This window comes from Hippocampus bargibanti, linkage group LG02 (genome assembly GCF_051943395.1).
Source record: "Hippocampus bargibanti isolate YZ-2025 linkage group LG02, ASM5194339v1, whole genome shotgun sequence".
Lineage (NCBI taxonomy): Eukaryota > Metazoa > Chordata > Actinopteri > Syngnathiformes > Syngnathidae > Hippocampus > Hippocampus bargibanti.
This window is the reverse complement of record NC_142735.1, coordinates 30,323,052-30,336,148: the sequence shown is the minus strand read 5'-3', so window position 1 is coordinate 30,336,148 and position 13,097 is coordinate 30,323,052. Positions and strand designations below refer to the sequence as shown.

The 13,097-nt window shown below is 44.3% G+C and overlaps 2 protein-coding genes across 9 annotated transcripts in view; one reads left to right on the top strand and one right to left on the bottom strand.

The window, feature by feature from the left end:
* Window positions 1-1,962: 1,962 nt before the first annotated feature.
* hacd4 (3-hydroxyacyl-CoA dehydratase 4) lies at window positions 1,963-7,506 on the top strand. 4 transcript variants are annotated; one of them, XM_088990874.1, is made up of 6 exons: window positions 1,963-2,021; window positions 2,175-2,281; window positions 3,559-3,686; window positions 4,480-4,589; window positions 4,661-4,767; window positions 6,148-6,362. In XM_088990874.1, coding segments are annotated over exons 1-6 (669 nt in total). In that variant the 5' UTR covers window positions 1,963-2,019. The 4 variants fall into 4 exon arrangements, with proteins under 4 accessions (XP_088847000.1, XP_088846999.1, XP_088846998.1 ...); XM_088990873.1 differs by having other exon boundaries at window positions 2,014-2,070; XM_088990872.1 differs by lacking the exon at window positions 1,963-2,021 and having other exon boundaries at window positions 2,087-2,281; window positions 6,148-6,258; window positions 6,332-7,506.
* The window catches only part of focad (focadhesin), a 36,957-nt gene continuing 29,433 nt past the window's right edge, over window positions 5,574-13,097 (bottom strand). For all 5 annotated transcript variants that reach the window (XM_088990860.1, XM_088990861.1, XM_088990862.1 and 2 more), the window contains 10 exons: window positions 11,761-11,889; window positions 11,570-11,685; window positions 11,257-11,505; window positions 11,097-11,186; window positions 9,862-10,039; window positions 9,699-9,790; window positions 8,302-8,553; window positions 8,158-8,233; window positions 7,997-8,082; window positions 5,574-6,378 (listed from right to left, as the gene is read on the bottom strand). In XM_088990860.1, the coding sequence (XP_088846986.1) occupies window positions 8,009-8,082; window positions 8,158-8,233; window positions 8,302-8,553; window positions 9,699-9,790; window positions 9,862-10,039; window positions 11,097-11,186; window positions 11,257-11,505; window positions 11,570-11,685; window positions 11,761-11,889 (1,256 nt within the window). In that variant the 3' untranslated portion in view covers window positions 5,574-6,378; window positions 7,997-8,008. The remainder of the gene's footprint in view (window positions 6,379-7,996; window positions 8,083-8,157; window positions 8,234-8,301; window positions 8,554-9,698; window positions 9,791-9,861; window positions 10,040-11,096; window positions 11,187-11,256; window positions 11,506-11,569; window positions 11,686-11,760; window positions 11,890-13,097) is intronic.

Here is a 13,097-nt window from a genome sequence, read left to right as displayed (position 1 = left end):
ATAGAGAACAACCGCTTCTCTCAGCATTGTATAAGAACTATTTTTTTAATCGCTGTCAAAGGACCATATGTAGCGTTGTGGCTGCATTGCCAGATGCGCTCAACATTCAGCATGCCTCATTTATCTTAACATAGAATATTACAGCATTGCACAAAATGAGGATACAAAATAACTGCTTATTCACAAACGCGTATGACAATTTTGGCCAGCCAGCGCGTGATGGTGTTGCGCTATCTGTTACAATGGGACCGGCGGGGGGGAGTTTCCACCGACGCCGAGGTGGGTGGGCGTCGACACTCGGGCGCGGAAAATCGGTGCGACGCGAACGCCGTGTGTGTTCGGCGACCTCTTCTGGCTTTGACGTTAGATGGGAGTGCCATTTTTCAACAGCGCGTATGCGTGGGAAGCCGTGCGTATTTGGGTCAGCGGAACGACACAGCAATAAAAATTGATAATACGAAATATAAAATGAGAAAAATGACACTAAAAGTTATAATATTTATAATTGAACTGTAAGCAGTTTGGGATATAAGTATTCAATCGAAAACGTTGTTTAAAAACAACAGATTGACATCGTATACTATTCTGTCCTATAAACCTCAGGTTGGCCATTTTGAATGCTTTTCGATTCACGACCGTTTGATTTACGATCGTTTTGTCGGAACGGAACCCGGTCTTAACTCGGATGTTACTCTTCTTTCTCATGAGCACCTGGAAGCAGTAATTCATGCCTTTGTCACATCTCAATTACTGTAATGCGCTTTACTTTGGAGTTAGTCAATCCTCCATGAAGCGTTTCCAGCTGGCCCAGAATGCTTCTTGACTGGTATAAAATGGAGCATTTTAGAGTTCTTTTCAAGATCTTATTATTTGTCTTCAAATCTCTAAATGGCCTCGCTCCTCCTTACCTCTCCGAGCTCATTTACCTTTACACACCTTCCTGACGCGTCAAGTCTGCAGACCAGGCATTATTAGATACGGCGAAAACTAAACAGAGGCTCAAAGGGGATCAAGCCTTTTCAGTTGCCGGTCCAACTCTCTGGAATGACCTGCCACTGAACATTCGGCAAGCCCCCTCGCTGCTTTTATTTACCTTTGTGATGGTCGTTGATGTAGTTGCCTCTTGATGATATCCGAGTGAAGTTGCCGTGCTTTCTCTGCGATAATACCCTCACACACAGTCCCCTACTAGTTTTTCAACCTATTCTAATGCCTGAGACAGTTGCTTAGACAACACAGAAACACCCTTAGCCACACGTAGCAATGGTCGACTTAGCATACTGGTACTGGGACGCTAAGTCACACAAACGCACACCTTGTTTGTGTTTTTCGATGATCTCTTTCTTCTGCTCGACCGTCTTTTGTGTCCTCTTTGGCTTAACACGAGCCTGTGGTGGGGTCTTTTTCGGTCCCATAATCGCGAATGTACTCCACTCGATAACAAACCACGTCTGCACTAAAGAAAGGGGGTGACAAAAACTCGTCCGCCAGCCACCTTGGCGCTGTTCGACCGTGTGGTTTGGTGTTCATCTGCCGAAAACTAGTTGGTTAGCCGAGACTATATGCTCGCGAATTTAATGTTTGTAAGGCGAAAAGTTTGTGAGCTAAAGCGTTCGTAAGCTGAGGTATCACTGTACAAATAAAAATATTAATGTTTTCTTTGTTTGATAAATTGAGATTTTCACAATTATTTTAACCAAACCGGGCATTTTTTAAAAATAGAAAATGCATATTTTCAGTTTTCATGGGCCAAAGTGAAAGTATTGGAATTAGAACACAATGTACATACATGGATTTCAAGCCCAGAAGTACCCCCTCCGCACCCTCGGTGAAAATTTGTGAGGTTTTGCATGCAAGCGTGCAGTTGACTGAAAGTTATCAGCCAGAGGAAGTGGAATGGAGCAAGCGTGACGGCTCTTTTCCTGCTTCCACTACTGCGAAACATCCCCCACCCACAAAAAAAAAAAAAAAAAAAAAAACGGTTCGGAGAGAAAGAAGGAACAAGACTTTAAAGAGAAAATGTGAGTGAGCGACGTTCTTTTGCTGAGCTATTTTTCAGCCTGCCGCCCGGTAAATGTTATGCAAAGGCCATTCTCTTGACATTTCAACGATACCGTGATGGCGGCGCTGAATGAAAATGGCGTCTCATATTTTGTGCTTCCTTTTGAATGCAGGCTCAGCGTCAGGCTGGCCTACGTTTTCTCCTACAATCTGTTCCAGTTCTGCGGACACACGTGGATTCTGACCAACATGGTGGTCCGCTTCCTCACCTTCGGACGAGGTCAGCTTGAAGGGGGGGGCCAAGGCAGGCGTGTCCAAACGTTTTGGAAAGGGGGTCGGATGTGGTGTGTTAAAAATTACTATTGCGGACGTTCTTGACATATACAGTAAAACAATTAATTGAAAGACATTTCAGCGAGCCAACCAACACATTTTTTTTTTGTTTCCAAACGGACATGAGAAAAACATTTTATATCATCTAAAATACCCAAAACACACAGGCTGATATTTTTAGCCAAATGCAAAAATGACTAAAAGTGTCCCAAAACTGCCACAAAATGAGCTCGGAACTGGGCAGATTCAGAAAGTCCCGCCCCCTTGTTCGTGACGTCACGCCAGGATACTCCTTCACAAACTGCTTTGCTCCAGAATCAAAACAATGGCTTCAGAGAGTTCAGATTCGGAGAAGATGCTTTCTTGTTACTCATTTTGTGTTGTCATATTATTTGTTTTTTTTTTTTTCCAAGATGGCGCCGCGTGAACACGCAGCGGCTCCCGTCTCTCCCGGCAAATCGCCGTTTTCGTGTTTATTATGTTTAAGTCATTATAAGTGAGACCTCTGGACTCCAATGTAGCACCCAGAAAATGCACAAGATGGCGCACAAACTGCATTGGAAATGGGTTGATTTGTCTGCTGGAAATTTGTGTCAACTTACACTTCTTTCTGCGTGTTACCGCAATTGGCTGCGACACACAACGGTTCACCATCGCGTTGTTTATGTAGTTTTCCTTCACAGTGTTTCCAACACAGTGTTTTCAGATGGAAAAAAAGTACCCAAAATGCATTGAATTGATCTTTTGTTGATTGTTGTCATTTTAGAAATGTTTTTAAAAATGTAGAAACTTACCAGTTTAGAAAATTTTCTCAAAATTTAGATAATTGCCATTTTAGATAAGTTAAAAAATAGAAAATCGGCCATTTAGAAAATGTCAAAAGATTTAGAAAATCGCCATTTTAGAAAATCATTCCGGATCATTCCGTCAATGGCTCTTTTTGTAATATGCTGTTCCTAATTGAGCCTCAAGATGGCAGCACTTAGCAGACGCAGGTAACAGCGCTACAGCCCATTGTATTCATTCAACATGCAGGCCAGACTTGATTGATTTTATGACGGGAGGCTGCCGGGTGGATACAAATTGATCACTGGCCACATTTGGACCTCGTGCGGGACTTATCTGGGCTAAGGCGACCCAGAGCAGGCCAACTCGGATCGCCTCTCGGGAAGCGGGTCGTCAGAACGGCGGCGACAATTCTTTTTTTTTTTTTTTTTTTGCAAGATGCCCTCGCGGACACGTTTCACTCGGTGGGCTTGGTCATGAGTCTCTGCCAGCTGCTCTCCATCTTGGAGATTTTCCACATCGCCGACCGGCTGGAGAAAGCCAGTCTGCTCCCGCGCCTCATCCAAGTATGGCGAAATATTTCATTTAATAAATCAGATTTTTATACATATGGATGGGTGGGCCACATCGTAGTTATGGTTTCCTCACGGGGGCCATTATGATTTACCTATCTAGCTAGCTATCTGTTAACCATTAGCTCGCTAGCTTTCTATCCGAGTTACTTTGCTAGTTAGCTTTCTATCCGAGCTACTTCCGGGTTGAGTGAAGGCCCAGCTCGCTATATGTTAGCTATCTATTAGCTAGCTAGCTTTGTATCCGAGTCACTTAGCTATCTATTAGCAAGCTAGATTTTTCAACTGAGTTACTAATTTTAAAAAAAATATTCTTTTCTTACAGAGAGTGTGTTTTATGTTTTCAATTACCTGACATGTTCAGCCTTCGTCAGTCACACTGACGAAGGCGGAAGTATACGCCGAAACATGTCAGGTAATTGAACACCTACACTGTCTGTAAGAAAATAATTGTTTTAAATTAGATATCAAGTAGACAGGATGAACTTAATACAACTAGTATAACTGAGTTACTTCCGGGTTGAATGAAGGCCTAGCTAGCTATCTGTTAGCTATCTATGAGCTAGCTAGCTTTCGATCCGAGTTACTACTGGGTTGAGTGAACGCTGGCGCGTGTGGCTTACGCTGCTCACCCACAGAAAAACTTATCCTGTGATTGTAAAGTGACCTTGAGAGTTTTGAAAGGCACTTAGAAATCAAATGGATTATTATTATTATTATAATTATAAATCGATGCAGGGTGGGTTGTGCTCCGACGAGAGGATGAACGTTTACGTTTTTTGTCCAGGTTTTTGAAAAGAACCTCCTCCTGATGGTGCTCATCCACTTGGACGAGGTTCAGAGCGAACCCATCGTGTGCGTGCAGCTCTTCTTCTGGAACATCCTAGACCTGCTCAGGTGCATGATTATAACCCCACCCCCTCCTGAAAAACACTCCAGGCCTGCAACATTGTGGTTTTTGGGCCCAGGTATCCCCATGAAGTGATGTGCGTGATGGACGCCCCTTCCCCCGGCATGCTGTGGGTCCGTTACACTCTGTGGATCCCTGTCTACCTCCTCTCCGCCATCACAGAAGGTGGGTGACCCCGCCCTGACTGCAGCCCAACAAAGTGACCTTGGGTGGACATGTCTGTGTAAGCTCTCAGTCATACAGGAGTGGTCCATCGGTGAGAAGGTTTCTTCAGCCGTCATCTGTACTTCCTTGAAGGTGTCGGACGTTTCGCTTCTTATCCAAGAGGCTTCGTCAGTGAACTAAAATTTTTTGACGGTAGTTTTGGCCCAATAAATATATCCCCACTGTCCAGATGTGAGGTAGATGGTTTGAAAGGGGAGTAAAAGAAGCTATTTTCATAAAACAGCAAAATCCTTCACTACATCGCCATGGTGGGGTGAGGTTCAATTTGGATCGTTCCTACAACCGACTTCTTAGGCAACATAGGCTTAGTTATGCTGATGAGGTGATACAAGTGCAAATGGGGCAATCAGGCCAGTCGTCGACCCCATACTCAGGCAGGACAATAGGAGTAATCAGTGTAGCCTCAGGGAGTAGTCTTCTGCTCCCCCCGACCAGAGAGCAGGGACCAATCATAGCAGAGGCTGGCACCGCCAAGTCTAGACAGTAGGTATATATATATATATATAGGGCCAAAACTACAAGCAAAAAAAATAGTTAGCTGACGAAGCATCTTGGATAAGAAGAGAAACACCAACACCTTCAAAGAAGTACAGATGACGGCTGAAGAAACCTTATCCTTGGATGGACATGTCTCTCCTAACTGAACCAATGACAAATTATCGTGGAGAATGGCCCCCTTTTAGAGCACAGCGGCCTGAGACTGAGGGAAAATGGCCCAGAAGGAGAATAACAACCATCCACAGATGTTGCCATTTTGCTTGAAACAGATATTTTGGAGTTTATTGAAAAAAGAAAAACGAGCTTGAAAAGTTGGGGGTGGGGAGATGATGGGCGTGTAACCCGTTTGTAGAGTCCATCTTAACAGGTTGGAGGGGTTAAAAAAATCCTTGACCTGTTCCCCAAATGAGAAAGGAAAACTGCCATTTTGGTTTGACGCAGCCATTTTGGAGTTCATTGAAAAAGGAAAAAGCGGCTTGAAAAGTTAGGGGTGGGTGTTGGTTGTATAGCCAACATGTCGATGTTAACAAGCTGGAGGATTAAAAAAATCCCTGACCTGTTCCCTGAATGAAACAGAAAAACAGCCATTATGGTTTGACGCAGCCATTTTTGGGCAAATTCCAGGCAGTGTGAGGAAAAAGAACATCAGCATGTGTCATTGATTTTTGATGCTGGCTTGGAATTGGGAAGAACGGAAAACCAAGTCTCTAGGAAGGACGAGCGAGGTCACATTCATCTAGTTTGAACTTTTGGTGTGATTGTCAAGCAAGAGAGGTCAAAGGTGAACAAATCAAAACAAAAGCGCTTTTCTGCTTCTAACAGGGGTCACGATATGGCACGCGATGCGTCACTCGGAAGAGGAAGCACACCGCCGAGGGACCCCGACACTTTGGACGCTTATCCTGAGGGTGTCGCTACCTCTCCTTGGTTTGGGTAAGATGTCGCTTGAGTGGCGGTCGGAAACAAGGAGGGCTTGGGGGAAGGCCACCATTTTTCCCCTCCGCAGGAGCTTTGCTCACAGTGTGGCAGTCGCTTAAGGAGAGACGAAATCACCTGGAGAAGTGGACCAAGACGACAAAAAGGAAATACAAATGATTACCCCCGCCAAAATAAAATAAAATAAAATAAATACAAATGGAAAAAAGCAATATGAATGATACCACACCCTCCCAGAAAAACAGAAATACGAATGATACACCCCCCCCCCCCAAAAAAAAAAAAAAAGAAATAGGAATATATCCCTACCCAAAATAAAAGAAATATGAATGATACCCTCCAAAAATAAAAAAATAAATACAAATTAAAAAAAAAGAAATACCATGATACCTCCGCTGACGAACGCTTCAGCTTGCGGTGGCTTGCGGACTAGTTTTCGGTGGACGAAACCAAACCACGGCGACCCAGTTCATCACCCCTTTTCTTTGAGTGCGGACGTGGTTTGTGTTTGATCGTTTTGATCATTAAAGAAAATTACGATCAAGCAGAAGAAGGAGATCATTGATAAACACGAATGAGGTGTGCGTTTGTGTGACTTAGTGTCCCAGTACCAGTACGCTAAGTCCACCATTGCTACCATCCTTAAGAACAAGGAATCTATTAAAGGACAACCGACACCATTTTTTTGTTTCCGAACTGACATCAGAAAAACGTTTTATAGCATCAAAAATACCCAAATACGCAGACTGATCTTTTTAGTTAAATGCAAAACACCAATAAAAATGACTTAAAGTGTCCCAAAACTGCCACAAAATTGTGAGATTCCGAAAGTCCCGCCCCCTTGTTCGTGACGTCATGCCAGGATACTCCTCCACAAAATGCCTTGCTCCAGAACCAAACCAATGGCTTCAGATTGGGAGAAGATGCTTTCTTGTTACTCATCCAGTTCTGAATATGATTCAAATAGTTCTGAAGAGGAAAGCATACGTTTGCAATCGATTAAAGAAGTCCTTCCGTATCTATTCGAGAACTCTGGACTCCAATGTAGCGGCCAGAAAATGCACAGGATGGCGCACAAGGTCCGCTGGAAATGGGCTGATTTGTCTTGGTGCGACACACGATTCACTACCGCGTTATTTACGTAGTTTTCCTTCTAATTTTGCGATCAACACGGTGTTTTCAGAAGAAAAAAAGTGCCCAAAATGCATTGTGTGTGTCGCAGAAATAATAAAGTCATTTTATTTACATTTGTGATGGTCGTTGATGGAATGGGGTAGGAGGAGGTGGGAGGCAGTCTACACTGTGCCTTTGAACTATCAAAGTTGAAACGAGTCCAAATTTCACTGTTTTCTATCCATTTTCTCTCTCTCTCTCTGTCGTCTACCTAACCCCCCCTGCCCCTCACTGCTGCGTTCTTGACCAATCACGTGGCTTTAACTGAAGACTGGGGGCGGGGAATAGAGGACAAAAAATAGTCGGCTGCCATTTCCTTGTTCGGAAAATGGGCTCGTTCGTGAAAGACACATCACTCATTGTGGCAGCTCCGTGTGTATCCCAAAAAATAGTTTGTATGCCAAGGTTATTTTTTTTATAATTTCACGTTCGTAAACCGAAACGTTTGCAAGCCAACGGGTTCATAAACCGAGGTATCACTGTACTTGTGAGACACCCCTGCACGCCTAAAAAAAGAAATACGAATGATACACCCGCACCCAACCAAAAAAGAAATACTCACAGCATGATTTAATTACCAGCCGTAGGCTCGGGTCCACACCGACTTCTTTTTGAACTCGGGGGAGCACCACAGGGCCAACAGGGACGCTGAAAGGACAAGAAGGAACGGCTCAAAAACGCCGTTCAAATCCCAAATCAAACGCTTTCTTTGCTTTTTCTCACCGCGAGCCGTCTCCACGCTTGCCGCCGACAAACTTTCTTCGGGTGCCTCCACAAGACCGAGAAGCCAATCGACGAACTAACACGGACACAAGCAGAGCGTCATGTCTCAACGGAAAGTCCCCAGGACGGACAGACGGGACGGACCTTGTGGACGTGGCCCTTCCAGGGTTCTTTGTGAAGAAGCGGCGGCAAGCTGCGGGGCAGTCCCAGCAGGCACCGAGGCAGGGCGTGCTCCGTCAGCGACTCGGCGCCGTAGAGGGCGTGCGCCAGGGCGGCAGGCTTGGAGGCGGCACTCCACGGGAACCAGCGCCCCCTGACGCCCAGCAGGAGGGGGACGGAGAGGTCGCCCCAGGAAACGACGGCGGCGGCAAAGACTTGGAACAGGAAGTCTGTCGACTGCAACAGATAGATTACATCTATTGCCGCAACATTCTCCAGTTTGAATGTTAATTGGTTATGCCGCTCAGCAAAATACCGCGCGAAAAATTTATTTAACCCCCCCAAAAAAAAGTGGTTTGGTACAAGACACAAACGTCACCTTTAATTTTGTACAGTCAAAGCTGGGGTTTCAAACGTCTCGGTTCTCGACCAATTCGGTTTTTGACCAAAGATTTCAGGATTTTTAGACCTTGGATTGCAACCAAAAACAGGTTCTTGGGCAAACTGAGCGCACCTGAATGCACCACTTGACTCACCTCCACTTCCTTATGTATACGTCACTTCCTGATGTCGCGCCTCATTGGGACCGACGCATTAGTGTTGTTGAATCAAGTTTTTTTTACTAATAAGCAGACGTGTTTGGCTGAGATCTCTGCAAATCGGATTTTATTCTCGTATAGTCTTCCATTGTGAGTCAACATGTTTGTATTGTCCAATATCGATTAAAAAAAAGCAGACATTGATAACCAGTGTCTGAAACTCATGACAAAAAGTTGTCGTCCACCCGGGCGGAGATGTTCTGTAAATTGTACGCCCAACGTAAAAGTTGCACGCCCTGGGCGTCCGGGCAGATGTTATTTCAGAGACTGTGATAACAGATTATAATCGGAAATGTTTTGGTTTTCGAGACGAATTCGGTTTTCAACCAACAATGTCTTTTTTATGCCTCGGTTTACAATTGAAAATTGTTTCTCGACCAAACTGAGCGCACCTGAATGTACCACCATGCTGTACGTCACTTCCTTGTGATGCCTCTCATTGTGACCGATGCATTAATAATAATAATAATAATAATACATTTAATTTCTAAGCGCCTTTCAAAACTCTCAAGGACACTTTACAGTCACAGGATTTTTTTTTTTTTTGGGGGGGGGGGGGGTGAGCAGCGGCAGCCATTCGCGCCAGCATTTACTCTACCCGGTTGTGAGCAGGTGTATTTGTACTGTTCAATCACCCCCCCACCCCCCTCAAAAAAAAAAGCTTGAATGTCACATTTTGGTCCAACAGTGTGAAAGCAGAGCGAGCGAAAATAAAAATCGACTGTGCAAAAAATGTGAGCGTCAAGACAGTCAAGGTCGCATCGTAAACATGAGACATCTCACCTGTTTGGTGTTCCCACTTGCGTCGGCGCCGTATGCGACATTTCGGATGAGTCCCATCAGCTCCAAGAGCCACTCCATTCGCTTGGAAACGTCTGCAGCAAAAAAAAGATACACATGTTCATGTGTTCATTCCTTAACAAGAACAAAAAAAAGGGTCAGTGACCTGCATGGACACCGGCGGCCAGGCGACACTGGTAGAAGGTCTGCAGGAGGATCCAGCCTACCCGGTGGCTCGGCCAACCGCGGAGAACGCCGGCGATGACGTCGTTGAGAGCCAGCAGGGGAATCCTCCCGCGAGATGCCAGGCAAGCTAAGACAAAGCAGCTTTTCTCCATCTGTGTCTAAAAAGTCCAAAAAATGGTTCCTTTGGCTTCGCTTCTCCCACCAAAATGCATTGGCTGTAATGGTAGCATTGTAGCTGTTGAGGAAGGAGCACGCAACTGAACGTAGACGTGTTTATTCCAACGGCTAACAAGTGGATCTGATCTCAACATAGAAAATGCAGTGAAATATACTTAACCTAAACACCCCCCCCCCTCCTGTGCACCTGCTGGGTGACTGCCTGGTCCTAGTGCCCGCCACAGCATTAATAATAATAATAAACATAAACAAATAATGTAATAGTAATGTAAAAGTAATATTAATTGTAATTGTAATAATAATCGTAATAATAATAATACATATAATTTACAAGTGCCTTTCAAAGCACCCAAGGCCACTTAAAGGACAACCGACACCATTTTTTTGTTTGCTAACTGACATCAGAAAAACGTTTTATAGCATCTAAAATAGCCAAAACACGCAGGCTTATATTTTTAGTCAAATGCAAAACACCAATAAAAATGACTTGCAATTGATTCAAGAAGTCCTTCCGTATCAATTCGAGCAGTCTGGACTCCAATGTAGCACCCAGAAAATGCACGAGGTGGCGCACAAGCTCCGTTGGAAATGGCTGGTTTGTCCGCTGGGAATTTCTGTAGACTTCTTCTTTATGCGTGTAACGATTCACCACCGTGTTATTTATGTAGTTTTCCTTCTAATTTCACAATCAACATGGTGTTTTCGGATGAAAAAAAGTACCCAAAATGCATTGTGTGTCGCTTTGTCGGTTAGGGGCGTTCCCTCCGTGACGTCACATAGGGGATCGTCATCAAGTCGAAAACAAGACTTCATGAATATTCAGCGTGAGGTTTAAAACGCAAAATATAGCTATATGCGGTGGAATCTTTGTCAAATGCGCTCAGTAGAAGTCATTTGAAGTGATTTTACAAATTATGGACGCAACTTGTCCGGAGCTGTCGGTTGTCTGCCCTATAAAGCGCTGTGAATACTCTGAGGACATGTGACGATGCTTTTCTCTATCTCTGAGAGGGTCCAAATATTTTCTCCAGGGTGTACCTCCGTGACCCCCGCGATGCGATCAATCTCCTCATCGGACATCTCAGACAAGCAGTCGGCCACTCCCACGTAATCCTCCACTCGTGCACCCTGAGGATGGTGAGCACAAATTCACCACGAGCAAAAAGGTTTTGGGTAAGTGATGAATGAGACGCGGCACCTCGATCTGGTTGGGCAGGAGACTGAATATCTTCTCGGAGGCGGCGGACAGGGTGGCCCAGCAGGCGCTGGGCGGGTTGGGGGCCGCCATGGCCTGCGGCAGCCCCCGCAGGAGGGAGAGACGCTGGGGTCCTAAATCCTCCCGGAAGCTCTGCAAGCCAAGAGTCTCCACGAAGAACCGGAGTTTGTCCTCGGGGACGTGCCGCATCCACGACGAGAGGTTCTCGTACAGGAGGGCCCTTGTCCGGTACTAAAAGACCGCGTTGCCATTGGCGGACGCCAAAAGCAGCCGTCGCAGCAGGCGGCAAACTTACGCTGAGGCTGTAGACGAGAGGCGAGGACAACCAGGAGCCCAGAAGCAGCGAAGCGCTCTGGGAATGTTGAGCTTGCGACGCAGCCAAGGCCACACATTGATGCTGAACCTCCTCACCTGCCAACGCCGGAAGGAGAAAAAAAAAGGACAGCCGTGGCATGTGGCGGATTGCCAAAGGCCGAGCACGCTTACCGAAGCAGAGTCGCATCAGAGGGGACAGGATCCCGCCCCAGTTGACCGGCGGGTACTGGACCGCCGTTCCCACCGAGGCCAGAGGTCGGAGCGCCGTTTGGACCACATTAGGGGGCGCAAACTCCGGACCTGAGAGGACACCTTTCGTTGACTTTTTTTTTTTCCAACACATCCTCAATTAAAATAAGAGGAATATAAAAAATCAACAAATCATGTGCTCAATTGATCATTATCAATCCATTTTTGAGGGAATTTTGCCACCCGCACCATTATGAACATAATATACATCTATCGATACATCCACCCACCCACCCAAATCAGAATAATAATAATAATAATAATAATACATTATATTTTAAGTGTTTACGTGTGACAATCACAGATGTTCCTCAACAAAAAAAAATGATTTACGAAAATAATAATAATAATAATACATACATACATACATACATACATACATACATACATACATACATACATACATACATATTTCAAGCGCCTTTCAAAGCTCTCAAGGACACTTTCCAGTCACAGACAAGCATGGGTACTACAATAAATAAAATACAATCACAAAATAGAATACAATGAATAAAATACAATTATAAATAGAAACAAGAGATAAAGCTACATAGAAAATGCAATTTTAAATAGGTGGGTTTTGAGATTTGAAGGTGGGAAGAGAATCAATGTTACAAATGTTGGGAGGAAGTGAGTTCCAGAGTTTGGGGTCAGGCAGCTGAAAGCTCTGTCCCCCATCATGCTGAGACGGGCAGGGGGGGCAACCCACCCACCAACCCATCCAACCATCCATATACTAAATATCAGTCTTATTTTAGTGTAATTAACAGAATTGAAAAAAAAATAAACATTATGACACCAAAGTATTTCAAACAATAATAATAATACATTTCATTTCTCAGAACAATGAACATTAATTACAGTAAAGTCTCGTTATATCGATATTCTCGGGAGTCCGAAAAAATATCGATATAACCGGACTATCGATATTTCCGATCCGGCGCGCATGTAATTTTCTCCTTGCGTTCATAGAAATAGTATCGTAATAAGCGGTACTATCAATATAACCAATATCGATATAACAAGACTTTACTGTACTTCTTTCTTTCAAATATGACTTCAAATTGGTTCACCTACAGCTAAGAGTTTTGATCTACTGCAGATATAATTTCAATCATAACTTTAAAACGTGGTCAAATAAATCAGGATTAAAATGAATAATATCATATTTGCATGACACATTTTTTATATGTAATCACTTGGTGTGAATAAAAGACAGAGTTAAATGTTTTTTTTTTTTTTTTTTACAAATGCATGAA